Source organism: Phyllostomus discolor, chromosome 5, assembly GCF_004126475.2.
Source record: "Phyllostomus discolor isolate MPI-MPIP mPhyDis1 chromosome 5, mPhyDis1.pri.v3, whole genome shotgun sequence".
NCBI lineage: Eukaryota > Metazoa > Chordata > Mammalia > Chiroptera > Phyllostomidae > Phyllostomus > Phyllostomus discolor.
The window spans coordinates 161849827-161875184 of record NC_040907.2 but is presented as its reverse complement, the minus strand read 5'-3'; the positions used below and the strand labels follow the sequence as shown (position 1 = coordinate 161875184).

Genomic DNA, 25358 nt, shown 5'->3' with positions numbered 1-25358 from the left:
CTTGACATCCACACAGAATATTTTTTTTCATGCTGGTCCCCTCACAGACAGGGGTTCCCCCTGTGAGGACTAGCCTGTCTGTTTCACTCATGTTTTGCACGTTGATCACATGGACAAACTAGTTAGCCATTGGTGGGGGGGTGGGGAAGAGAAAATACCCATGTCCCAGCTCTTGTACTAAGTTCCAGATAGAGCAGCAACTTAACCGGATAAAAGTAAAACCATAAGATTACCAGAAAATATGGGGAGAAACAGTCTATAAATATTGGGGGCCAGGGACTGTTATCTAAGCAAACCAAAAACTACAAAATAGAAAAGATTAATCCATCTGACTACATAAAAAAATTAGAACTTTCATAGAGCCATACACGAGGCAAAAGATGAGACTAGGAAAAATATTTCTAACATGACAAAAATGAGGAATAGTACAATATGAAGAACTCTCAGAGAGCAATGTGAAGGAGAATCAATTTATCCTTTGCCTGTTTTTCTATAAGGAAGTGATCGAGTAATTTATGGAACAAATACAAATGCTGATAAGCCATAGAAAAGATGTTCAGGGTTAATAAAAAAAACAAAACCCTAATCAGGTTTTTCATGTGCCCGACGGGCTGAGATGTAAGTGACTGACAAAGCCTTTCGCTGGCCAGAATATGGGAAGTAAGGCCCCACGCATCATTTGCAGAAATGCATAAAAAAAAAATACAAGATCTTTGTGAAGGGAAGCTTGATAATCTATATTAATACATTAAACCCCAAATGTACACTTGAACCCAAAAGTCCCTACCTGTAAGGATTTATCCCAAATTGATCATTGTATTAAATACTAAAGAATATAAAGGTATTCTTATCACTTCACTGATTATAACGGCAAAAAAAAAAGGTAAGAAACTCATGTCCATTAATAGGAGACTAGTTATTTAGGTGTATTCACCAAACTATTCCAAGACCACAAAAATAATGTAGATCTTCCTTTCACAAGGAACGATGTGGATGGGACACAGTTTAACAAGTATTTTAGATGCACACAACGTGGCTGGAAGGATAATTTCTCCTGATTTTGAGATTTTGGGGTGACTTTCTTTCTGGTACTTTTCAGTTGCATGTTCAGTTTTATTTAAACAGGGAGCCTCGTTTGTTGCCCAAGTGCAATCAGCTACCTTCAAAGGCGCGTGGCTTACCGGACATCCCAGTGCCGCCCGCAGGAAGGTCAGGACGGGAGCCGAGATGGGAGCTGCTCCAGTGACCATGATGCGCACCTTCCCGCCCAGGTTGTTCTGTTCAGCAGAAACAAAGAAGACCCGCTGAGGTCGATGCCCTCGGCTTGATGTCTCCCCACTGTAACATGCATTGAACAACCTACCCACTCTAGTGACGAGAATTGAACTTGGTAGTTTACAAAGCACTTAAAACAGGGCCTGGCACTGTGCAAAAAAGCACTTACAATGTTAACTATTACTGTCACGGCTATTCGTAGCTGGGACCCGGTCTGCATTTTTAAAAAAACATTTCCTCCTATAATTTGTATTTTTGGTCCCTACGCATTACTGACAGTTACAACAGACCACCTAAAAAAACACAAGAGAGTGCTAGAACCTAAGTACAATTGGTTTTTTGCATTTTGACCAATTTCCTTCAGTGGCGAAGTTGTCCAAGAGAGATCTTAAGTGGTGAGTGAGCGCAGGAGGCGCGAAAGACTCTCCGGTTCAAGAGACAACTGACCATCAGAGGGGAAGCTGGGGGTGCCGAGTCAGAGGGCAGCCTGGATGTTTGTCTGGCTCCGGGCAGGACCCGCCAGACCCACCTGGATCTTCGCAAAGATGAGCTTGTCCCACAGACTGTTGTTTCTGATGATACCCCTTTTCACTTCACTGAATTTACAGGAGATAGCCAAGTTCAGTAAGAACTTCTTCAAGGGTGTCTTGGCTTCATTTTGAACCTGCAGGGTGATAACTCCTTTTAGTTGGAAACCTATTACAGATACTCACCAAGGCTCATCGGTGAGCAAGAGGTGTCTGGCTTAATAAGGAGGTAGCTCTCAATCATGAACTGGTTTTCTGAATAATAAAGATTCCAGAGAGTTATGTCCACACGAAAAAGGAAGTGAACGTGGTACATACATTCAAAGTTCCGGCTCCTCCAGACACCTTGGCAAACAACTTCGACAACTGAGATAATAATCACGTCCTCGAAAGACAGTCATCTACCTACAAAGTCACTGCCAGATAAAAAGCTGCTTGATGGGCAGCACCCTTAAGGGGTTTTATTTAGTAGGTCAAAGAAAGTCACAGAAATCTAATTTTTTTTAACCAGCACCACCTCTTGTTCCCCTTGTCCCCATTTCGCTTACATATGCTAAACTTGGAGAAATACCCCTTCCTCTATAACCAAAGTTCCATTAGCCACAGCGTATGAAACCCAGTAGATTTTCCTGCCTAGATCATTTCTTTCTTGTGTACTTCATGCGGACACCATTTTCCAAGTTCACACAATTTGTCTCTCTGACTCTGGTCTCATCGTGACTCTATAATGCATCAACCACACTCCTGCCAAAGGAGAGCTTCACCAGCTCAACTCAAAGAAGCCCAACATATCTACAAAACTACATCCCGACTCCATATTCTGGCCTTCAAATCTCCATCCTCCTGGAGGTCAGATTCAAGGAACTCAAAGTTCTTCTCCAGTTCAAAATTCAAAAATGACTCTCAGCCACCTTTCATAATCTGTATTCCCATTTCTGGGCCCCCAGCCAAGTGCAGCTGCTCATCCTCACCCCTAATGCCGACTGTGCCCTAGCCTCTGGATATCTACCCATATCTGTACCATTATTTGGCCCATATCTCACCCTCTCTCTCCAAGATCTACACTCAGATGCTGCCTACATTGTGTTATTATTCCTGACACCGCTGTCAGCCCTCAGAAATGGATCTTTTTTCAGCATTCACAAGACTCCCCCTAACAAGTCACTGATAAGGAGCTGGAATGTAGAGACTCAAACTAATAAAGTCCTGCATTTCAAAAATAAGTTCCAGAAGTGAGCTGTGTGTTAAGATCATATTACAGAATAACACTCTCTCAAAAAAAAAAAGTCCATCCAACAAATGAACAAAAATGATAACTGACTCTAATAAGCCCATGGCATGATGAGGAACTGTTACAATTGCCAAGGCTGATAGAAACCAGGGCTTTCAAGGTCTAGGGGGCATCTGTGCGCTAGAATGCCGCCGGCCCTATAACCGGGGCCACAGGACAGCAGCACCCAGTGAGACTCACGGGAGCAAAGGGGAATGCTGGGATCTCAGGGGTGGGGCCAAGCATGGGAGGAAGGGCCACGTGTTGTTTCCTTCAGGCTCCCATGCCTATGGAATCACAAGGTGACCCGGCACGTGGTTAAGAGCCTGGCTGCTGTTACTCTATCGTCTGTTCCAAGAGCTCCTTGGAGGAATTAGCCAAACAGAGATGTGAGGAACAATCATACAAGGTGAGCTTGAGGCGCTGGATGCCAGTAAGCAATGAAGGTACTAAAACCACCGGGGTCATGCCAAAGGACATAGGACCAGCATGCTGGGGCTGCCAACTTCCAAGGTGGAGAAATGTGAACACAGAGAAGAATGAAGGAAATAGATTAAACATCCAAATAGGCAAATCATTAGTTCATAATAGTACAAAGAAAGTCATCTCATTGGCCAGTTTTAAAGATCACTGGGGCGCCGAGTCAGCATTTTGAAGACTGATACATGAAGGCAAAGAATGAAATATTTGTTCTGCTCTTATGGAAGAATCTCAGCTAACGAATGTGGGAGAAATGGTTGACTTACAAAAATCACCATTTTGCTCTAAAGAAAAATTGAGCACTAATTAGTGACAGCTAAAATAATTATGTGACAGTGATTCTGGACTGACCCCTGACTAGATATGACTCTGGACAAGTTACTTGACTTCCGAGGGTCAGTCTCTTCACCTGTAAGTGAGGGGTAGCAAGTGCAGGCCTCATGTGGTTTTGTGAGGAGTAGTGCTGGGATGCACATGAAATGTTTATCATAAGCCTCAGCAAGCAGCTGAGTGACCAGAAGGTGTAATGAAAACACCGTAACAACTTCCCAGGAAGTTGGCTCAATTCTGAGGGGCTCCCCAAGTCTCTGAATGGAGCTCTTCCTCCAGATTAGGTCCAAATAGTCTCATTCAGAGGCAAAAGGGATTTATTGATTATATTTATTATGGCTTTTCACAACTGCATTTATAAGTGTGGATGTATGTAGATGCTTGTAGGGAGAGTGTGACTGGGGGGAAAGCAGTCAAATTCTCGACAACACAGAGTCCCGAAGAGCCTCAGCCAGGTCTGAGCCATGGACGGTCCCTGCCTCGCACCGTCAGCCCAGCGGGAGCAAGGTCCGTACCTTATCGTAGACCCTGTTAAGGAGGCGGGGAACCACGGGAAACAACGTGGGCTTCAGAGCCTTCATGTCATCCTGCAGCAGCCGAATATCTCCTTGGAAGAATCCAACTCTGGCTCCACAAGAGTAGGCGACGGTCTAGAAGGAAAACCGAGGAACAGGGCTCAGGTGGGGCCTGTCTTCAAGAGGGTGTCGCGAGAGACTTTGCTGCTCACGGCGCCTTTTAGTGCCGCAGTGCTAAGAAAACCCACCGCCCATTAAACTGGAACATGCCTGTAATCGTAAGACTGTCTCAGTTTCCAAAATGTTAAAATGTGAAAAAAATATGCTCATTAGAATTGATATTATATAAATCAGATATCAATATTTTAGTCCAAGGACCAGAATCTCTCATGTATTATTTCATGCATTAACAGAGAAGCTGGTCAAAGAAGTATTTAAGGATAAGACCGAGAGCCAAAGGATCACTTTGGGGCAGGGCGGGGGGCGGTGTGGAGCAGAGAGAGGAGTTTTTCTATTCCTGCTACCACCTGTGTTTTTCTGAAAGGCCAGCATCGCTTTCAAATCAGCCTCAGAGTGGCACGAAAAGCCTGGAGGCCACTCATGGACGGGCAGCTCCCTCCCCGCCAGGGCACACGGTCCCAAACGACCCCGTCTCACACGCTCTGGACCTCTTACCTGAACCAAAGGCTTCTTTTCTGGCCCTTTCTAGGGAACTACCTTTTCTGTAATCCTAGATCTTTCAAAAAATTCTAACCAAAATAAAATTAAGGAGAAGAAAAAAGATCTCCTATCGCAAGTCGGAAGTAAGGGTCGATAATAGTAAGCTCCTGGCTCTGACCTCGCTGGACTCACAGACACCGTGTGTGAAGGCAGGAGCAAGCCTGAGCCCCGTCGGACACAGCAGACTTAACGGAGGAAGGCGCCACGGCAAGTTAAGGGGGATGCCGAGATTCCGACTCAGCTGTGCCCACTCCCTGCCTGTGCCCTTCGCATCAGCACAGGAAGGACTGTAAGTGTTGGGTAGCCACCTGTGGCATAAACGTGGGACTAGGAAGTCAAGACTCCCCTTCCACATACCTGCCAGAGACAGGGCACTCACCTGTACAACCCTCTCAAACATGTGAGCCAAGGGGAGGTAGGATATGGCCACATCTTCAGGTGTGGGCACAAAAGTATCCTGTGGGTCGGGAACGGAGAGGAGACAGAATTGGGTTAACGCCAACCTTCTCTTCCAAAGGAGATTTCAGAACCACTCCTATCAACTACAGTTACTAAGACTCCTTGTGTATTTGAAAGCTGCTAAGAGCGTCGACCTTAAAAGTCCTCATCACAGGAAAAAAGAATGTGTAACTAGGTGCGGTGGTGGATGTTAACTAGACTTCCTACGAGGATCGTTTTGTAATACGTACAGATACCGAATCATCAGGTTGCACACCTGCAACTGTTATAATGATAGATGTCAATTATATCTCATTTAACATTTTTTTTTTTTTTTTATTTATTAGGGAGGGAAGGAAGGGGGGGGAGACAGAGAGAGACAGACAGACAGACACACCAATGTGCGGTTGCTGGGGGTTATGGCCTGCAACCCAGGAATGTACCCTGGCTGGGAATCGAACCTGGGACACTTTGGTTCCCAGCCCGCGCTCAATCCACTGAGCTACGCCAGCCAGGGCTCATTTAACATTTTTAAAAAAATGTAAAACAGCTGTGGCTGGCATCGCTCAGTGGATTGAGCGCAGGCTGTGAACCAAAGCATCGCAGGTTCGATTCCCAGTCAGGGCATGTGCCTGGGTTGCAGGCCACGGCCCCCAGCAACCGCACATTGATGTTTTTCTCTCTCTTTCTCCTTCCCTTCCCTCTCTAAAAATAAATGAATAAAATCTTTTAAAAAAATGTAAAACTGCTTCCTTCCAGGATATCACGCACAGTTGTGCGGGTGGTACAGGGCGTGAGTGTAAGAGGTGCGCTGAGTGCAGAGGGCCGTGGTGGGCCAAAAAGACCGAGGCGTGGGAAGGCACGCCCCTCCCCACAGGGATGCACATGTCTTTGTCCACACTCAGGCCCGTCCCCTGGTTTTTTTTCCCTCTCCGCCTCCTCTACCTTCAAGATTAAAATCTTATGGCAGATTCACGTGGTAATGAGGCCTTCTTTTTCAATTGTCCACTGACCTCCACACATTTGAGAAAAGCAGCAGCATTTGAAACAACATTTTGGTGGGTTAGCATGGCTCCTTTGGGGTCGCCTGTAGAAAACAAGAGGTGGAGAGAAAGGTCCTTCAGGTAACGGACAGGTAGCCATTGGCTTTGAAATAAGAAACTCCATTCAATTTGTTCTGTTCCAGAGAGCCAAGAGCTTGTCCTGGCACTGTGTCTTTGAGGGAATGGTTTAGGACTCTGTTTATGAATGATTAATGTCCCCAGAGATTCTGCTGCTGCTGACGGCCTTCTACTACCTACCACACAGGGCACAGCTGTAATCTCAGATAGCAACAGGGTTGAAAAGAAAAATCCAAGCAACACCCCCTTCCTTGTGTTATTTCTATGTTTAAGACTTCAGAGCTAAGAGTACTTTATACACTGGGCAGAACGGAATGGATATAACAGTGGGTCGTGGGCCACATTAAAAGCGATAAAGAGTTCTAATAGAGAGGTAGCTGCCAGGTGGGGATGGGGTGCCCAGTGATCTGTACAGAACTATCACTGAGTCATCTTAATTGAATGACCATTCTAGCAGTCGGTGTCAAGTTGAGAGAGTGGTGGGTTGGGGAAGGAAGTTGCTTTTCTGATGCCATCTTTAAGACCCCTTTAAATGTGGATTTAAGAAATCCACAGCATGTAGACACCTCCCAGTATGTTCAGTGATGTTTACTTGCAAATGCATCCAGTTTTCTACTTGGGTACTCAAAGGCAAAAGCCGCAGGTGGTGAGCCCCTAAGGATGGGGTTCACTTACTTACTAGCCTACCAGGGGTTAGTGACTCAAGCCACGTTTTTGGCTGACCAGGGGCCTCTAGGACAGCTTCATGGGCACTGACCTGTGGTCCCACTGGTGAAGCAGATGATGCCCAGGTCTTCTGGTTCAGGAGGCTGGAAGGGGAAGCACAAGGGCTTAGTCTACCATGACCTTCGGGAGTTGAATATGCAGGGGTCAAATGTGAGCAGAAGAAAACTTACCACGGGTTTTCTGAAATTCTCTTTGCCTATGTTCTACAATGGGCAGAAAACCAACAAAGACAGACGTTAGGTGAGACAGAGAGACCCATGACAAACACAGCCCTCCCCCTTTTCACGAGAATACATCTGTGGGAATACAACAGAAATTTCAACCTGGATCAGGCCCAGAAGCCCTATGGAAAAGCATACATTTATCTAGATTACAAAGCTTAAGATGGCAGATCCCAAATGTCCAAACTTCCCACCATACTCTTAAGGTTCAGTCACCCATCCCCATTCTTAAATCTGTTTGAATAATATGTGTAGTGACAGGGGAAGGCTTACTACGTACCACTCATTGCCCTGCGTACTCTCTGTGTATTAACTCAGTTAACTCTTTAAGTGCCCTGTGAGGTAGGGACTATTTTATACTCATTTCACAGAAAGGGAAAAGGAGAGGTGGATGAACTTGCCCAAGGGCCCCTAACCGGTAGTGCCTAGCTCTGGGACCACATCCTGAACTGCCACGAACCACTGCACCTGTCCATTCTCTACTTAGAAGTCTGTGCTCACTGGCCACAGACCTTACTCCTCCCCTGGCATGGTTTCCCAGTTGTCTTGGGGGAATTATTCTTGAAGCTGCACGGCATGAGTCTAATTTACTCCTGTCCCGCCACCCCTGGAGGACAGCAGCCCACACACATTCTCGCGCAGATGCCTGGCCAGGAGCCCACGGTGTCAGATCGGCCTTGGAGCTGCGGGCTGAGTTTCAGGCCATTACCTCAGCATCAGCCAAGGCTAAGACCTCTACTCCGCTCTTCTCCCCTCTTTCTTTCAGGTCCTCGTTAAAGGGGTCCATGAGGATGATCAGTTTCAGGCCTGGAGTGAGGCTCTTCTCCACATTTTCCAGCAGGACCGATGCCTTTTGGGGGGTATCACAGATCACAGCAGCAATATCAGCTGAAAACAGAAATGGAGCCAGAGGTCATCTCCCTGCTCTGCTACGTAGCTCATGGTCTTATCAGGAGGAAGGGATTTTTGAAAATTTCAAAGCTAGTGGGTCCCCCAAAGGCTGTTAGTTATGACTGCAAATGAGGTTTGTAATGCATAAAACCTGAGACATTCCATTGGCATTAACTGAAGCAGAAGCAAGGCTGCCTGGTGGCTGTCAGCACAGCTTCGTCTCTAGAGAAGCCACACACTTCTTTCTGCTTAAGGACACAGACCACTCGTGCTGGGGTCGCTGAGGTGTGGTCCTGCCATTGTGTTTTATTTGGGGAAGGTGAGGAGGGGGTAGAAGGGAAAGGAGGGGGCACACTGAATTTTAGCAGACAAGCATTTCGTGATCCTAAATGTTAGCGTTTGCTTTGAGACTTATTTACACAAATAGAAAATGCCTGATTGTGTCTGACAGTTGGAATGGACCTAGTCATTTAATCTATTTCTGTGAAAGAAAGTAACATCTTGGATATGTGGAAGGGCGTTACTTGCCCATTGAACTTGTACTTGACAATGGTAATGTTTTCACAGACTCATCATAAACATTGGCACGCACTGGTAAACTGTACTGACTTAGATTCACAAGAGTAGGAATTTAGACAGTAAGTTTCACAGCCATTTAGTCACTCTGGACTTTTCTCCAGTGTGGCCAAAGTAAATAGCCTCGTCCTATAAACTCCATTGTCATACTATGTCACCTTAAAGCATTTCATTGACTCTTCTAGCTATGCATAGCCCTGCCTTGTGGACTTTTTGTAACTTCCCTATAAAGTACAGTATATTGTAGGTATTACAGGACAGCAAAGACCTGAGCATTTTTCCGCTAACAAAAGCAGACGTTGAGGAATTACTCAGCGTGAAGAAAGAACTGAGTTGTAATGTAATAGCAAATTTTTACCCTTATTGATAATGTATATGACGGCTTCTGCTCCCAAGGTGTCATACAGGGGGACGGCCACCATGGAGTATGTGTAACAAGCTAACTCGGAGATGATCCACTGTATGGAGAGAAGTTCACATAAGGACTAGGGCACACTTTGAAGAGGAAAAGCATTAGTCATTTAGCCAACAAAATCTTTTGTGGTTACTTTGCATTAAAAAAATCACTGTGGGTCATTAGGGGCACAGCTAATGCTACAAAGTACAGTTAAATAAAGGAGATAAGATAGGCACAGACAACTATAATACAAAGGTAGACCGGAGTACAAAGGTGGAGTGTGATACGTTTCATCTGTAAGAGGTATGGAGAGCAGCATTAGGGAGCTTTAAGGATGCAGCAGTCGCTTTCAGGGGTGGAGTAAAGCCTATCTGGGGCTGGCTGCCATGGGGAAAGTGATAGAAACTGGGCAGGGCTGTGGAAGACCGGTGAGAGAGGGCTGTCAGGGTGGAGCCAGCGGAGGCATTCCGGGAATGAGCAAAAGTAGGCGAGCATGATATCGATGCACACACATCAGGAAGCACGAAGAGTGACAGAAAAGGAGTCCAGGCGTGACAGGCGGAATTGCAGCCCTGGCCCCTGGCGACAAGAACGTTGGACATGGGGCCTTTAAAGAGGTAATTAAGGTTGAATGAGTTCATAGGGTGGCGGGTCCTAATCTAATATGACTTGTGTCCTAAGAGGAGGAAGAGACACCAGGATGACAGAGAAAAGATCATGTGGGGACACCGAGAGAAAGCAGCCAATGTCAAGGAAAAAAGTCCCCAAGGTTTCAGACTGGCTGAAACCTTGATCTTGTACTTCCAGCCTCCAGAACTATGAGAAAATATATTTCCTTTGTTGAAACCACCAGTTTCTGGCATTCTGCTATAGCACCCCTACAGACTAATTCACTGGGCTTGGTCCTAATTTCCTAAACTGGAGTTGAAGATATGTCTTCTCACTGATGCTGGGTGTAACAGATTCATTCCAGACATCTCAATGTCTGAAATCTGCTCTCACTGGTCAGTCTCAGTAGCAGTGGACACTCTGGTTTACTTCAGGCACAACATGAAAGTTCCAACTCTCACATGAGTACATCCTTTTCTAGAACATCCCCTTTGGGCCAGTCCCTTTTAGTTTCTTTGTTTTCCTCAGGCGACAAATAGACTGACTTAGAATGACTCTTAATGGGCTGGACAATAAGAGAAGTCTAAGTCACCTAGGGTAGAACACTAGACATTCAACCAGGAATTAAGGAGGCCCTGAGTTGTCACTCACTCAAGGGAAAGAATATTTAAAGAATATGAGATCTTTAAATAGCTTTGGTAAGTCATCAAGTGTCAGAGTGATGGGTTAGGGGTGGGTTTAAAGTGTTTAGACTTAGCCTGGACTCATTGGCTTGAGTTAACTTCAATATGGTTACCTCTGGCCTGTTCTGAGCAAAGATGCCAACGAAAGAGTCTTGTGATGGCTTATATTCTTTATGCAAGAGACAGGAGCCCAGGTACTCTGCTCGATCAGACACCTACGAAAAAGGGAGAAAGGAGAGAGGCAAAAACAGCAGTCAAGACCCAAAGGGACCACATTAGCAAAGTGATACCACACCAGCAAAAGAAGTTTTCCCAATCATGAGCCTGACTCACCTGTTTGTAGGACAGCCATCTGTAAGGCTGGTTTGGTTTTCTGTATCCCAGGCAAGGCCCATTGTCTAAAAACGTAACATTAAAAGAATATCAGCTCCATTTGCAAATTCTGTGGCCAGATAAGGTAAAGGGGAATTAGGAAGCTACAGGGCACAAAAGGTAAATCTAGTTAGAATGTGAGCTCCTCTCATGTGCCAAGGAAGTTCAAAGGCAGGAAGTACTCAGTTCTCAAAGACAGAGAAAGTCTTACAAACTATGCTGGGAACCCTGAGGAAATTCTACAGAACAGGGGAGGCTCGGTGCTGGCGTATGTGACCTCCATGGTAACAGGCATTCAGGGAAAGCCATGCATAGGGGACTAGCCCCAGTACTGCGACCAAGTGGAAGCCCGCAAGCAGATGGCCTGCATTGGATAATCTTGGACTGAGCATCCCTGTAATAAAACAGTATGCTCACAAAAATATAGAAAAAAAATCAAAATGTGAGTTGTCAATAATCTTGTCACATAAATACCACTGTTTACGCTGATATGCTTTTCATTGTTCCTTTGCATAGTTCTGTAGGGCTATGACATATATATTCAATTTGTGCTGCTTCCTTTCCTTGTGTGATATAAACATCCCCATGTTTATTTATTTATTCTCTGCAGAGATTTTTGTGGCCTTATGATGGCCTACCAAGGAAGGGTTTTCCTGTAGTTGACTTAACTCTCATTGTGGATGTTTAGGTTATTTCCAAGTTTGACATCTTAAATAATGCTATGGCAAATATTTTCAAATTTAGAACATTTTCGTGGAATGGTGTCCCTCAGAGGAAAGAACTGAGCTGGGAGGTGGGGGGTGGTTGGCATGGCTCGGGTTTGACACCCAGCACCACCTTGTAGGCACTACAATTAAGCACTACAATGGGGCTTAATATGACCCTATTGTAACCATTTGCTTTTCTCCCACCAGGAACATATCAAGTCATAGACACTAAATAGCATCTTTTTAAACATGCTCTATAGTCTAGGTTTCAACAATTATTACTTTAGTCGAAGTTTCTATAACAGCTAGTAAAATGGGACCTTTCTCTTGTTGGTGGAATTTCATTTACTCTCATCCATTCAGGTACTCTGCCTGTGTTTAGGAGTGTCTCCTGCAATACCCAAGGCTCACTGGAACGAGAAGGGCACACGCATGCACATACATGCAGCTCCACATACCACGTGCATTTCCTTTCAGTATCTTTATAATTGTGCCTTATGTTTGACAGTAAAGGAATTAAACTTCTGAACATCTAAACTACTCAGCCTTTTTTTAAAATAATTTGTTCAATTGAATTTTCATTTTTTAAATTTTTTTTTAAGATTTTATTTATTTATTTTTAGGGAGGGAAGGAAGGGAAATAGAGAGAGAGAGAGAGAGAGAGAGAGAAACATCAATGTGCGGTTGCTGGGGGTTATGGCCTGCAACCCAGGAATGTACCCTGGCTGGGAATCGAACCTGGGACACTTTGGTTCCCAGCCCGCGCTCAATCCACTGAACTACGCCAGCCAGGGCCTTAAACTACTCAGTCTTACTAAAATTAAAAATAAGTGTAGGAGTACCCACTTACTAAACAGTGGTCTCGGCCCCAGAAGCCACGAGGTTGTGATAGGAAGCTAAGCAACAAGCCTAACTGGCTGAGAAGTCAGCACGAGACCGTGTTATAAATACAATGGTAGAAGGGAAGGGAATTTGACATAGAGGCTCCAGCCGATTTCTGAGAGGACTTCAGGTCCCGCCAAAAGGAAGCATTCCAAGAGAGGGTTACCAGGAATTCAGAGGTAAATATGGAAACTTTCAGACTAAGTGACAGAGGAAAAAGGAAAGAAAGCAGGAAAGAAATAGCTGCTCTGATTAAAAAGATATAAAAAATAAATGAAGAGACTGTCTGCCGGAAATGTTAGTACTTTTTCTTCCTGCTGAAACAGCTGCATAAAAGTTCAAGAAGTCAAGTCGCAGACTCTAATTTTCCATGAAGCCAGGCAAGCCCTGTCCTCCGAGGTGCTTGAGGCCCCCTGCTCCAGCCCAGAGTGTGTGCCTTGATGCTCCACCAATGAGCTTGCACTAACGTTAATTATCAGTGGTAGCTACCAATTGCGGAATGCTTACTCCACGCGAGGCACATTCACTCATTTAGCCATTGCAACTATTGTTACCCCCATGGTACGGAGAGACAGAAAGGACTGGGACAGCTTAGCGTCTTCAAGCTCACCCGGTAAGTGGCAGAGCTGATGAATGTGGGAAAAACTGCACTGCATCTCCTTATCAACTCCCCATAGGTGAAAATTCTAGCAGAGGCCCAGGGCCAAGGAACCAGTCCCATAATTGACCCAAAGGGGCACCAATTCAGGTCTCATTAAAATCTGTGCCCTAATCAGCTTTAGCCTGATTAGCCAAAGTCCCAATCAGGCAAGAGCCATGCTTTTGATTAACTTAGTTCAGATCAGCTTGGCAAAATTGCTGCCCTAAGTTAAGTAGAGCTGAAACTATGGTGTGACAATCCCTCCCCCCAACCAAGCTTTGTTAAACATTCAGATTCTTAGGTCTCATGTGGAATTTTGATTCCTTTTAACATGCAGAGCCAGAGAATCTATCTTTTAAACATTATCCACAGGCGACTCGCAACACAGACCATCTACTGGGTAGGGGTTAAAAGTGTATGTTGAGGTGGATGGACTCAACCCCAGTGGGGATCAGATGGGTCATTTCTCTTTGGAAATAGCCAGGCCAGATTTCCCATGTCTGCTGACATGAGAAGTGAATTTAATTTTATTTGTTTAGTTTTAATTTAGCAGTGAAAAAAACCCCCAAACCTCTAAATGAAGTATCTTATGCAACCTTTTCTGGTTCTGTCATCTTCACAATGTTCCTGAATCTCAGAGCCTCTATTTTCTCTCTTTAATAAATGATAGTCATTAGGGCACAAGCCTGAGTTGTAGGCGAGGTCCCCAGTAGGGGGCGCATAAGAGGCAACCATACACGGATGTTTCTCTCCCCCTCTTTTTCCCTCCCTTCCCCTTCCTCTAAAAATAAATAAATAATTAAAAAAAAAAAATAGTAATTAACTCCTGAGGTTTAGGGGAGATTAGTAGATGGTATATGAGCAATACCTATTGCATAGCTACCACCTGGCAGGAGTTGGCTATTAAGTATTATCGTAGTCATAGTTAAAGGCAGAAGGAAGGCAGGGATAAGGAGTCACATACACAAACCTATGCCTGGACATAATGTCACCCCAAAGAAAAAAGATATAGGAAGAGCTATAAGCCAATAGCTTTTGGAAGGAAACTAGCATACCTAGTATTGTGTTCAATGATAAAAGATATACGTACTGAAGCCTGATATGTTCCAAGTGAACCTACCAAAGCCTGCATGGTGCCAGTTCAAAGAAAGTCCAAAAGATAATTGTCTTCTGTGATACTAAGGGTAGCAGCCTGGGCTGGTGGTATGGTTCTGGGGTCAAGGGCAAGGTAAGAAGTCAGGAGGCCTAAATGCTAATTCTGGTTCAGATTCTGCATCTGGGGAATTGCATTCATAAAAGCATGTTCCTAAACAAATGAACTAGTGGGTTGATCAAAATACTTCCCTATCCATCATTGTTGACTCTTTAACAACAACGTGACGGGCAAGATCTCGAGTTAACAGCAAACAGTAGTCCCAGCCGCAGAAGCCACGCAGGTTGTGATAGGAGGCTAAGGAACAAGCCTAACTGGCTGAGAAGCTAAAGTGAGACCAAGTTATAAGTAGAAAAGTAGAAGGGAAAGGAATTTGACATAGAGGCTGTAGCCAAATTTCTGAGAGGACTTCAGGTCCCGCCAAAAGGAAGCATTCAGAAAGACGGTTGCTAGGAACTCAGAGGTAAATATGGAAACTTCCGGACTAAGGGGCAGGAAAAAGGAAAGAAAGCAGGAAAGAGATAGCTGCTCCGTGTTAAGTGAGGGACAGATTCAGGGAGGCAAAGTCGTGTGTACAGGGGTCACACCGCTGGAAATGGAAGGACTGGGTTTCCAGCCCAAGGCTGTCTTTTCTTTTTTTTCTTTTTTTTTTAAATTTTAATCATTGTTCAAGTACAGTTTTCTCCCACCTACTCCCATTCCAGCCCACCCACCCAACCCTCCCCTCTTCCCCCTCATTACCCCCCACCCCTAGTTTTTGTCCATGTGTCCTCCAAATTTGTTCCTGTAAACCCTACCCATTCCCCCCTGAAATTCCCTCTTTCCCCTCTGGTCACTGTCAGACTATCCCCTATTTCAGTGTCTTTGGTTATATTTTGCTTGTTTTTTTGTTTTGTTGTTTAGGTTCCTGTTAAAGGTGAGATCATATGGTATTTGTCTTTCACTGACTGGCTTGCTTTGCTTAGCATAATGCTTTCCAGCTCCATCCATGCTGTTGCAAAGGGTAGGAGCTCCTTCTTTCTTTCTGCTGCATAGAATTCCACTGTGTAAATGTACCATAGTTTTTTGATCCATTCATTTACTGATGGGCATCTAGGTTGCTTCCAGCACTTAGCTATTGTAAATTGTGCTGCTATGAACATCGGGGTGCCAAGGCTGTCTTACATTGTCTCCTGCTACTGCGATTTTCTGATTCCTGCACCCACCCCGATGCCACTCATGTCACCTCTGTTCTGTGTGCTGGAACTCTACCCGGATGCCAGTGGGTGTTCAGAGGTGAGGCAAGAAAGCAGAGGTATAGAACAACACCCCACACGGGTCTCTTTACAGGCAAGGCGAGACTGCCGGGCTTACCAGACACAGCAAGTCCTCTTTTGAAAACTTCATACAATGTCTTGGCATCTGAGAAGTAGTAGCTTAGCAGGTCATTGTTCTTCTGGTAAGCGTTCCTCCGTGCTCCTCCCTAAGACACAAGGCCACATTTAGGCCGAGACCGAGTCTCGCCCCACCCTTTCCAGACCCTTTCGAATGGCACTGAAGAGAACGTAAATGCTGACCACTGATGTCACAGGAATGACCCCCCCATCCTGTTCAATCCATTTTTTTTAAATCTCAAAATGGAAGTTTCTTTACACATAGGAACCCAGAGATGGTCACAGTTAGGTTTTCGGCAGTCTCCCCCCAGCTCTCAGGGAGCATGTGCACGCACACGCACACGCACACACACACACACACACACAACACACACACACACACATGAGAGAATGTTACTGTGTTTTTATCCTTTAAAATTCATATCAAGTTCAAACATCTATGAAATGTGTGCTATATTCTAGGCACTATTGAAATACTATAGGTGTAAAGTAAGTTAAGACAAAATTGCTAGCCATGAGCCCCTTGTAAGTGAAAGTTCTGGAATGAGGGTGGGGTCATAAGGGGAAAACATGTAGATATAATACAGTGGTGTACATGCGGAAATAAAATACATGTTTTGGGAGGCTAGTGAAGCAACCAATTCTGCATTAAGTACATAGGCTATAAAGAAAAAAAACGATATTTCAGTAGAAGCTTTGAAGATAAGTAAGCACTAACTAAAGAGGTGTGGGTTGGTACAGGTGAGAGAAAGGGTAGTTCAAAGTGAAGGGACAGCCTGAATAAAGGCACAGAGGCCAGAAAACACATTGCAGCCTGGTGGACAGCTAGAGAACAGGGTGTTTGTGGAAGAGGGAGTAGCTATGAACACGTCTAGAAATGTCTGCTGGAACTGCAGGGTCAGGGCCTCATGTGGATATTGGAGCTGCAATGGTCCAACCCTCATGAAAATTGGTCTAGAAAGAAATAAGCATCAATTAAATAAGCATGCAAAAGGGGCCATTAGAGTACAGAGTCTGTACTCTATGAGTCTCATGTGTTACATGAGACTCTAACAAGAGGTCTGACTTGTCTGGAGCACCGGGGAAGATTCCCATGAGATGTCGCATTAACTTAAGATGTCAAAAATAAAGTTCCTTGTTTAGTAAAGGAAGATAGGGTCTATTTTCATAGGTGGGCTGAGGAAGATGGAAGAATGAAGTGATTCAGAGTCAGCTTTAGGCAACTGGCTAACAGGTGAATTTTATTGAGATAGAGCAGGAAGGGAAACGGGAAAGGGTGTGGTGCTCATTTGTATGTGCATGTGCATGCATGTGTGTGTGTATGCAGGGAGAAGACAAGCAATAAAGAGACTTGTTGTTGCCCTGGCTGGTGTAGCTCAGTGGATTGAGTGTGGCTGTGAACCAAAGGGTCACTGGTTCAATTCCCAGTCGGGGTACATGCCTGGGTTGTGGGTCAGGTCCCTAGAGGGGGAGCACACGAGAGGCAATCACACATTAATGTTTCTCTCCCTCTCTTCCTCCCTCCCTTCCCCTCTCTTTAAAAATAAATAAATACAAATCTTTTTAAAAAGAGAGAGACTTGTTGACCTTGAGATACTTGAGCCTCACTGAGGACTGGAACTCAGGGGAGAGGTCAGAACTAGAAGGTCGTATTTGGTTGTCATAGCCTTTTAGGTTCATTTCAAGTCATAGGAGAGGAGGGGTTTTCTCAGATGTGAAGAAGTAAAGCAGGGATTGGCTCACATCTGGCCCGAACCTGCTTTTACAAATAAGATTTTATCAGAGCACAGCCATGCTTGTTCATTTGTACATCGTCTGGTGCTTTCCCACCACAAGAGCAGAGGTGGGCGGCTGGCACCAGAGCCCACCTGGCCTGCACAGTCTCAACAGTCTGGCCTTTACAAACATGTTTGCCTACTCCTGCCTTAGAGAAATCAAGAGATGATGAGGCTGCAACTTCAGGATGAAGAGGGGAAACAACCTAAGTGACAAAGAGGGGGCTGTCTTGGAATTAGGAAGAAATCATAAGAGGCAAAAGGAGAAGTTTTAAGAAAGAAGTCTCCAGTCAATTGAGAGGAAGGTGGAAGGATAAATCATTAAATTTGGAAGCTAGATTATAAGTGACCCAGAGAAGTTTGGGGAGATGGTAGCAGTGAAGGTCTGACCTCGGGGGATTGAAATTCAAGTGAGGATATCAACAAACAGCCTGCTCTTACAGAACTCTGGTGGAAAAAGGAAGGAGTGAAACCAGACGGTGGCCTGAAGCAGCAGGATCAGCAGGAGAGGACAATGCAGTGAAGGGGATAGGAACACGCCAGAATAAAAGAACAGGCAGTGAACAGCGCAGTTAACTCGGAATAAGAGTCCCAAGTAGATGAGAGAAGTTCCATAAAAGATCAGAAGGGGCTTAGATTTACAAAGGAACAGGAATGCTTTTTTTTTTCCCCTCTGAAAAGGGTCGAAGATGAAAAATGACTGAGAGAACATTCTTGAAACTTCCCCTTCACTCAGAGATATCAGAAGCTGTGTGATTTGCTGAAAGTTGGGGAATTGATCGGAAAAGGTCAACTTCTGTCCGTTTTAAGAATGAATAGTAAGTCCAAGCTGGAATTTAACTCAGTAAGTTATTTATCATTTTCAGGCATTGGGTATCTCCATAAAAATATTCTTCTGCCCCGAAAGTTCTGTGTCTACCATCTAGACCAGTGATTTACAACCTTTTTCATCTTGCAGCATTCATAAACTACTGTGGTTCTGTAGCACACCAAAAAATATGTTATATTTTTTTGCCAATCTGACAAAAAAGGTATAATTTTGATTCATTCACACCAGATAGCTACTGTTGTGTTGGCTGTTGTCATTTTCTGATTTGACAATTTAAAGGAAAATAAGTCAGTGCCCCAACTCAATCAACAGTCAGGTATTACATGTAAAAAAAAAAATCTTGTGGCACACCGATTAAAAATCACTGACCTAGATCTTAGTTTGGCAAGCTTTTTCCCTAAAGGGATAGATGGTAAATAGGCTTTGTGAAACATAGATGATCTACCCCTGTTTTTAATTTTTATTTTATGTTTTTACACACTCCTTTAAAAATGTAAAAGCCATTCGTAGCTTGCTGGTCCCATCAACAAAAAAGGTGGATTTTTCCTGCAGGTTGTAGTTTGACTTCCCTGATCTAGATTGCTGGCATCGTGAGACCTATTTGTGGTTTCATTTTTATTATAAAGGAAAATGTGCCATTACTAGAAGTTTAAATGTGTAGACTTTCTATTGATTATGAACCTGAAAGGCTCACTTTCCATGCTACACCCCATCCCCTTCATGAGTTATCCCAAGGTCTTGAACTACGTACAGTTTGTGTTTGATCAGTGTTGACCAGCTTATAAAGGTGATGGGTAAGTTACCTCAATTCCCACCGACTGGTTGTCCAGATCAACAGTAGGCAAGACGGGGTAAGGTCTGTTGATCAGCCACAGGAAGATGGCAGCTCCGAAGGTCAGGAGGCAGATCAGTGCCGGGGTTGGAAGCGGGGAAAACAAGAAGTTAAAGATGAAAAGCATCTTTGTGAATAGCAGCAGGAAATTCAGGCCTGAAAAAAAAGAGAGAGAGAGAGAAGGAAACAAAAAGTTAGTGGAAATGGCTGTATCTTTTTACTCAATCGTTCTAGGTTTACAGAAGGGGACACACGCAAACACACACACACACACACACACACACACACACACACCTTCTAAACCTCCAAATAGCCAGCGTCAACCTTTCTAGTAGCAGAACTTCTCCCACTGTTTACCTTAGCAATGTTGAAAACAATAGAATGTGTTCTACCCACTATTGCTACTTGATGTGCTTCCACAAGGTGGGAAGGATCAAAGGAAACAAGTTAATCATTTCCCAGACAATTTTGAGAAATGACTGTCCTTTTTTTTCTGGTCCACAAAGCCCAGAAGAAGCCCTTTGGGGTCCAACATAAGCTGGTAGTCAGAGGAGGGTGCTCCGGAGAGCTTCCCCCTGCCCAGGCAGATGGAGGGTCTAGAGGGACTCTTTTAGCTGGATTTCTACAGCACAAATGAAACAGAAAAGAAAACCTCCATAGAGGTGACACCACAGATTTTAGAAATCAAGTGTTCTGCATGAAGGACCTTTCCTGTTGGCTGGATATGACTCACTCATTGCTTTCTCTTTTTTAAAACATCAGGAAGGGCTCAGAGATCAATAGTATCACAACTTGCTACATCCAACGTCCTCTCCTCCAGGGAATCTGGAGGAACCATTTTTACTGGAGGCAACTTGAATCAGGTATGCAGAAAGAGTGCTGGAGAATGAGCCTGAACATGGTGACAGATACGTAGGGAAGATTTCAGCCAGGAAGTGACCTCAAGAAACAAAATCAACAAATGCTTCTTGTAACACAGCTTTTCTTGAGCGCTGACTATATATGCCAAATCCCGGGTTTGTAACAGAATGAAATGCCCTGTCTCTTGGACTTGTTCAAGCCTTCCTTGTTCCCATAATACCTCCAGACTGATAGCCTTTGCTTTGTCTTGCATATAGACATGGTAATTGTTAGAGGAATTCTGCTTGTACCCTGAGATTTACAAAACCAGCCCTTCCCATTTTTCCTTCCCTTGACATAAAAGAAGCCTGAACTCTGTACTTTCTTAAGATGGATTTGGAGAACCACTAGGTCTCCCATCTTCTCAGTTGGTACAATCTCATCAATAAATCTTCCTTACTCCAAACTCTGATGTTTTGGGTTTGGACCTTTGGAAAAATTAGACCACAGACTATGGACCAAATCCAGTATGAGTTGTTTGTGTGAATGACCTAATTTAATCCAACAACTGTCATGAAGTAGCATTTTACAGGTAAGAACAGAAGCTCCCAGGGGTAAAGTGACTTGTGCAAGTTCACTTACCATTTCCATCGCTGCTTCCCCATTACAATCTATAAAACCCACAATTCAGTATTTTCTTATAGGGACTAGCCACCAAGGTCAAGGACACTGAATTTGTCTGGCACCTCACAGCTGACAGCAAAGGAAGTTCATAATTTGTATCCTTCAAAGTTTACTGCAATGCAGCCCTGGCTGGCGTAGCTCAGTGATTGAGCTCAGGCTGCAAACCAAAGCATCACAGGTTCGATTCCCAGTCAGGGCACATGCCTGGGTTGCAGGCCACAGCCCCTAGCAACCGCACATTGATGTTTCTCTCTTTCTCTCTCTCTCTTTCTCCCTCCCTTCCCTCTCTAAAAGTAAATAAAATCTTTAAAAAAAAGTTTACTGCAATGCCCGATGGAAAAATATCTCAGAGAAGAGGCCAAACATTGGCATTCAAAACCAAAAGGGCAAAGCAAGCCCAATAAAAAGTTTTATTGAATCAAGATCATGGTCACCCTTAGAACTGTGGGGCAGCCGCCATTAGCTGGCATCTAGAACTTTTTCCATCGGGGAACACACTTCACCCCATGATAACCAGGGCTATAAAACTTCGGAATTTTGTGTGGGAGCAAGAGCAGCCTCAAGAAACCCTGAGTCACTCATCATTTCTCTGCCCTCAGATGGGTTATCCCCAGAATTTGGAGCAGTCCCTCTCCAGTTTATGGAGGAAAACGGAATTCCCAGATGCTGGGATGACTGTCTCCCCCTCCTTGGTTTTTTTCCACATTGTGTTTAGGGGAAGAAGAAGAAGGTGACGCAGGGCCCCACGGGAGCTAGCCAGCTTATGTAACAATGGGTGCTATTGTGACTGCCTGCCAGGATTCTGAGAGCAGGGATTTTTTGAAGCCAGCCTTACCTGGACTTGTAAGGTGAAGTAACGCTCCGGGAGGCAGAACCTGTTCAGGAGTCAGCCACCCAGAACAAGCGTCTGAGGCCAGTCTCCCCAACCTCCGTGGGGCGGGGGAGGCTGTGAAATTGACAGAGCGCACAGGAGGGCCAAAGGGACGAAAGGCCTGCTTGGTGCCCACCCCTCCCGCCTGCCGCCAGCCCCTCCCCTCAGCCTGGGACACTGCCACCTGCCTGGTAGTATCTTATGCTGTAAGATTCTTCTCCCTGCTCCAACACCATCATCAAATTAAGAGATTCTTACTGAATCTCCCTTCTCAGCTACAGGAGCAAATTGTTGCATGCGGACTTTGCCCTCTTTGTACAGATGGCAGATTTAACGGGAGACTTTGCAAACAACAGCTTCAAAAGTGGGTCTAAAGGTGAAATGTATGTTCACTTGTGGCAGTATGGGGTGGGGGGAAGGGGAGGGAAAACAGGCTGGCAAGTAATACCAAGGGAGGGAGGGTGGGGGAGAGAGAGAGAGAGGGAGAGAGGGAGGGAGGGAGGGAGGGAGGGAGCACCTGCTCGCAGCCTTGACTGATTGTTACCATGCGGTGATGTGAGCTGGGGTCACCAACTGGTCAGATTTTTTTTCTCCCTAGAAAACCTGGAGCGCTGGATTTTTATGAACCTCAATTTGAACTATTGGCTCAAATAGTCGGTGTCTGGTTTGGGATTAACAAAAAAAAAAAAAAACACATCTGGTTTAACCTTGACCATGGTCTGTCAATGAGCACTTCTTTTAAACATACTCTAGTCGTACTGTCCACAAATGGAATGAGACCGGTCCCTCCTTTACAAACAAGCGAGATATGTATCAATGCCAAGGCCAGTTTCATGAGAGCGAAAGGACCTTGCCTGCACTGGATTGAAGACGACATGCGAGGATATACCCATCTGTCAACTGCCGTAGCTTACCTTACTTTCCTATTACCGACCAATTCAAACAGGGTATGGGCAAAGTTTCCGATGGTCCCTCCCTGCCTCCCCACGTGTTTAAAAATTAAGGTAAAATTTGAGTGACATAGGATTACTCATTTTTCAATGAACAATTTAGCAATATTTAGTTCATTCACAATGTTGTGCAAGCATTGCCTCTAGTTAGTTCCGAAACATTTTCATCACCCCAAAAAGGAAATCCTGTACCTACTAGGCAATCACTTCCTATTCTCTGTCCCCCCAGACTCTGGGAACCTCAAGCTTACTTTCTGCCTCTATTGATTTACTAATTATGAGTATTTCATAGAAATGGAATCATATAATGTGTGGCATTTTCTGTGTGACTTCTTTCACTCGGCATAACATTGTCAAGATTTATTGGTGTTATGCATCAGTTCTTCATCCCTTCTGACGGCTGAAGAAATCCAATCATTTTAATGTACTTGTTGGTTGTCTGCATTTCTTCTGTAAAGAAATAGCTAGTCCAGTCCTTTGCCCATTTTTAAATTGGGTTGCTTGCCTTTTTGTTGTTGAGTTGTGAGAGATCTTTATATATCCTGGATACTAGACACTTAGAAAAAAAAAATGATTCACAATATTTTCCCCCACTCTGCTGTCTTTTCACTATATTGATAGATTTGTTTTTAATGCACAGAGGCACACATTTTTTGCACGTACACACTCAATGCTTTATAATGTTACCTGCTGCTGGAGAGGATTTGTGTCCATATCCTGTCACTCCCACTGTAAATGGGAGAAACTGAGGGTCTGAGAGGAGGTGAGACCTTCCGCTCAGCTCTCACCATTACTGGACTGGGAAGCTCTGGGAAGCAATCTAACCCTTGAAACTATTAACACTGACATATGCGCTCAAATAAATGAGGGGGGAAAGCCACCATCACTCCGTCATGTATCGCGTGTCACTCAAGTTACGATTTTGTTTTAGTCACTTCATGGAAACTCCTGCAAACTGTAGGTGTGACGGCACTTCCTCTTCCCTTTGTGTCACTACTCTGGGAGAGTGTAGGGGAGGGAGAAGTGCAGTGGTTAAAAAAAAAAAAAAAAAAGAGGAAAGAGAGTTGCATGACGTCGCATCTGGCAGCGCCTCTTTAGGTCACCTAAACATGGCCGAGAGAGCCACAGTGGACATCAGGATGGCCCCAAGCAGTGGAAAGCTTCCTCCGCTTCCTGATGTCATAATGACATGCTTCTGTCTCCCCCTAGGGTGCCCATCGGTCCTCAGCCATTGCTCTCGATCCACTCCAGGGCTCTCCCTTGTTCTGCGGTACAGATGGCCATGGCCATGTTCGCTCATCTTCCAGCACCTAACCCATTTCACTCTGAAGGGAGCAGTAAGACACCTTCTGACTTCATACCTCCCAGTGAGCTCCCAGGACCAGCCTTGGTTTCTAGGGTATGACCACCCCATATCCATCTTCGGGTTTTGCTGCTTTGTGGGTTTGGAATAGTATTTCTTCACTAAGTCTAATTTTCTTTGGGTAAAAACCCTAAGTGGCACTTTCTACCCTAATACTCAAGTTTTGGTCAAAGGTAAGCCCATGTCTACCCTAGATCCTCTGTATTTTTCTTCTCTTTGCCTGGAGCACTGATCCCCAGATCTGCAATAGTTGCAATGGCTTATAGGTGTGGTCTCAACTCAAATGCGGTCTCAATTCAAATGCTACTTCCTCAAAGGCTTGTTCTGGTCACCCTATTTAGTATTGCCCTCTTTACCCCAGTCACTACCATTGACTTTGCTTCCCCTCTTCCATGACACTGTTCACCCTCTGAAATCATCCTGGCCTCTTACCACCCATTGTCCCCACTGCACTGATGTTCCAATTGGAACAGGGATTACTGCTTTGTTCACTACGGTGCTTCCCATTTCTGCCCTGTGCCTCGCACACAGTAAACTTTCAAGGAGTGGCTGCTGAATAAACGACTAGTTTTCTGGTTCAGAACTGTCTGTTCTAATCCTCTTAGTTCACCCATGTTTCCCTTAGTAAAACTACTCCACCCCCAAGTCCCCCAAACCGAGACCATCAAAGGGCATTCTGGCCGATCTTGAATTGGGTACTCCCGCATCCATATTGCACCAAGGGCTAGGGATGGTGTGTGGTGAAAAGAAGGTATTTCTAACACATATCAAGAACCACTCAGGATCAGTGAACTCCCCCAGGCTCGGTAGAATCTACAGAATAAACCATATCAAAATAAGTCATCTACAGTGGTGAGTGGGCAGAACGTCTAGTCTAGAAATAAATAATTCTGTTACCCTGGTTTTCTGAAATCCAAAGCACAACAGAGCAAATCATCTTCTCTTTGCGGGCTGAAGAACTAATTCTTTTCTATGCAATACTAAGATGTAAAATGTCATTAGAAACTGCTCTGTGGTTTCTAATCTGTAAGACATTTCTTTTTTTTTCTTTAAAGATTTTATTTATTTATTTTTTTTAGAGAGGGAAGGGAGGGAGGGAGAGAGAGAGAGAGAGAGAGAGAGAGAGAGAGAGAGAGAAACATCAATGTGCGGTTGCTGGGGGTTATGGCCTGCAACCCAGGAATGTACCCTGGCTGGGAATCGAACCTGGGACACTTAAAAGACATTTCTTTAATGCCTCCTAGAAAATGGCACCCTCGTTTGGATTTGACTGGTTTCTCTGGCCTCTTGCATGTATGGGCTTACTCT

The 25358-nt window shown here is 44.7% G+C and overlaps 1 protein-coding gene across 4 annotated transcripts in view; it reads right to left on the bottom strand.

The window, feature by feature from the left end:
* The window catches only part of ACSL5 (acyl-CoA synthetase long chain family member 5), a 43361-nt gene that overhangs the window by 6318 nt on the left and 11685 nt on the right, over positions 1–25358 (bottom strand). For all 4 annotated transcript variants that reach the window (XM_036027290.1, XM_036027292.1, XM_028514024.2 and 1 more), the window contains exons 2-14: positions 19314–19498; positions 15887–15995; positions 11113–11177; positions 10893–10994; positions 9449–9548; positions 8333–8511; positions 7573–7605; positions 7434–7485; positions 6569–6642; positions 5497–5574; positions 4398–4532; positions 1805–1939; positions 1182–1277 (exon numbers count right to left, since the gene is read on the bottom strand). In XM_036027290.1, coding sequence (XP_035883183.1) covers positions 1182–1277; positions 1805–1939; positions 4398–4532; positions 5497–5574; positions 6569–6642; positions 7434–7485; positions 7573–7605; positions 8333–8511; positions 9449–9548; positions 10893–10994; positions 11113–11177; positions 15887–15995; positions 19314–19469 — 1314 coding nt within the window. In that variant the 5' untranslated portion in view covers positions 19470–19498. The remainder of the gene's footprint in view (positions 1–1181; positions 1278–1804; positions 1940–4397; positions 4533–5496; positions 5575–6568; positions 6643–7433; positions 7486–7572; positions 7606–8332; positions 8512–9448; positions 9549–10892; positions 10995–11112; positions 11178–15886; positions 15996–19313; positions 19499–25358) is intronic.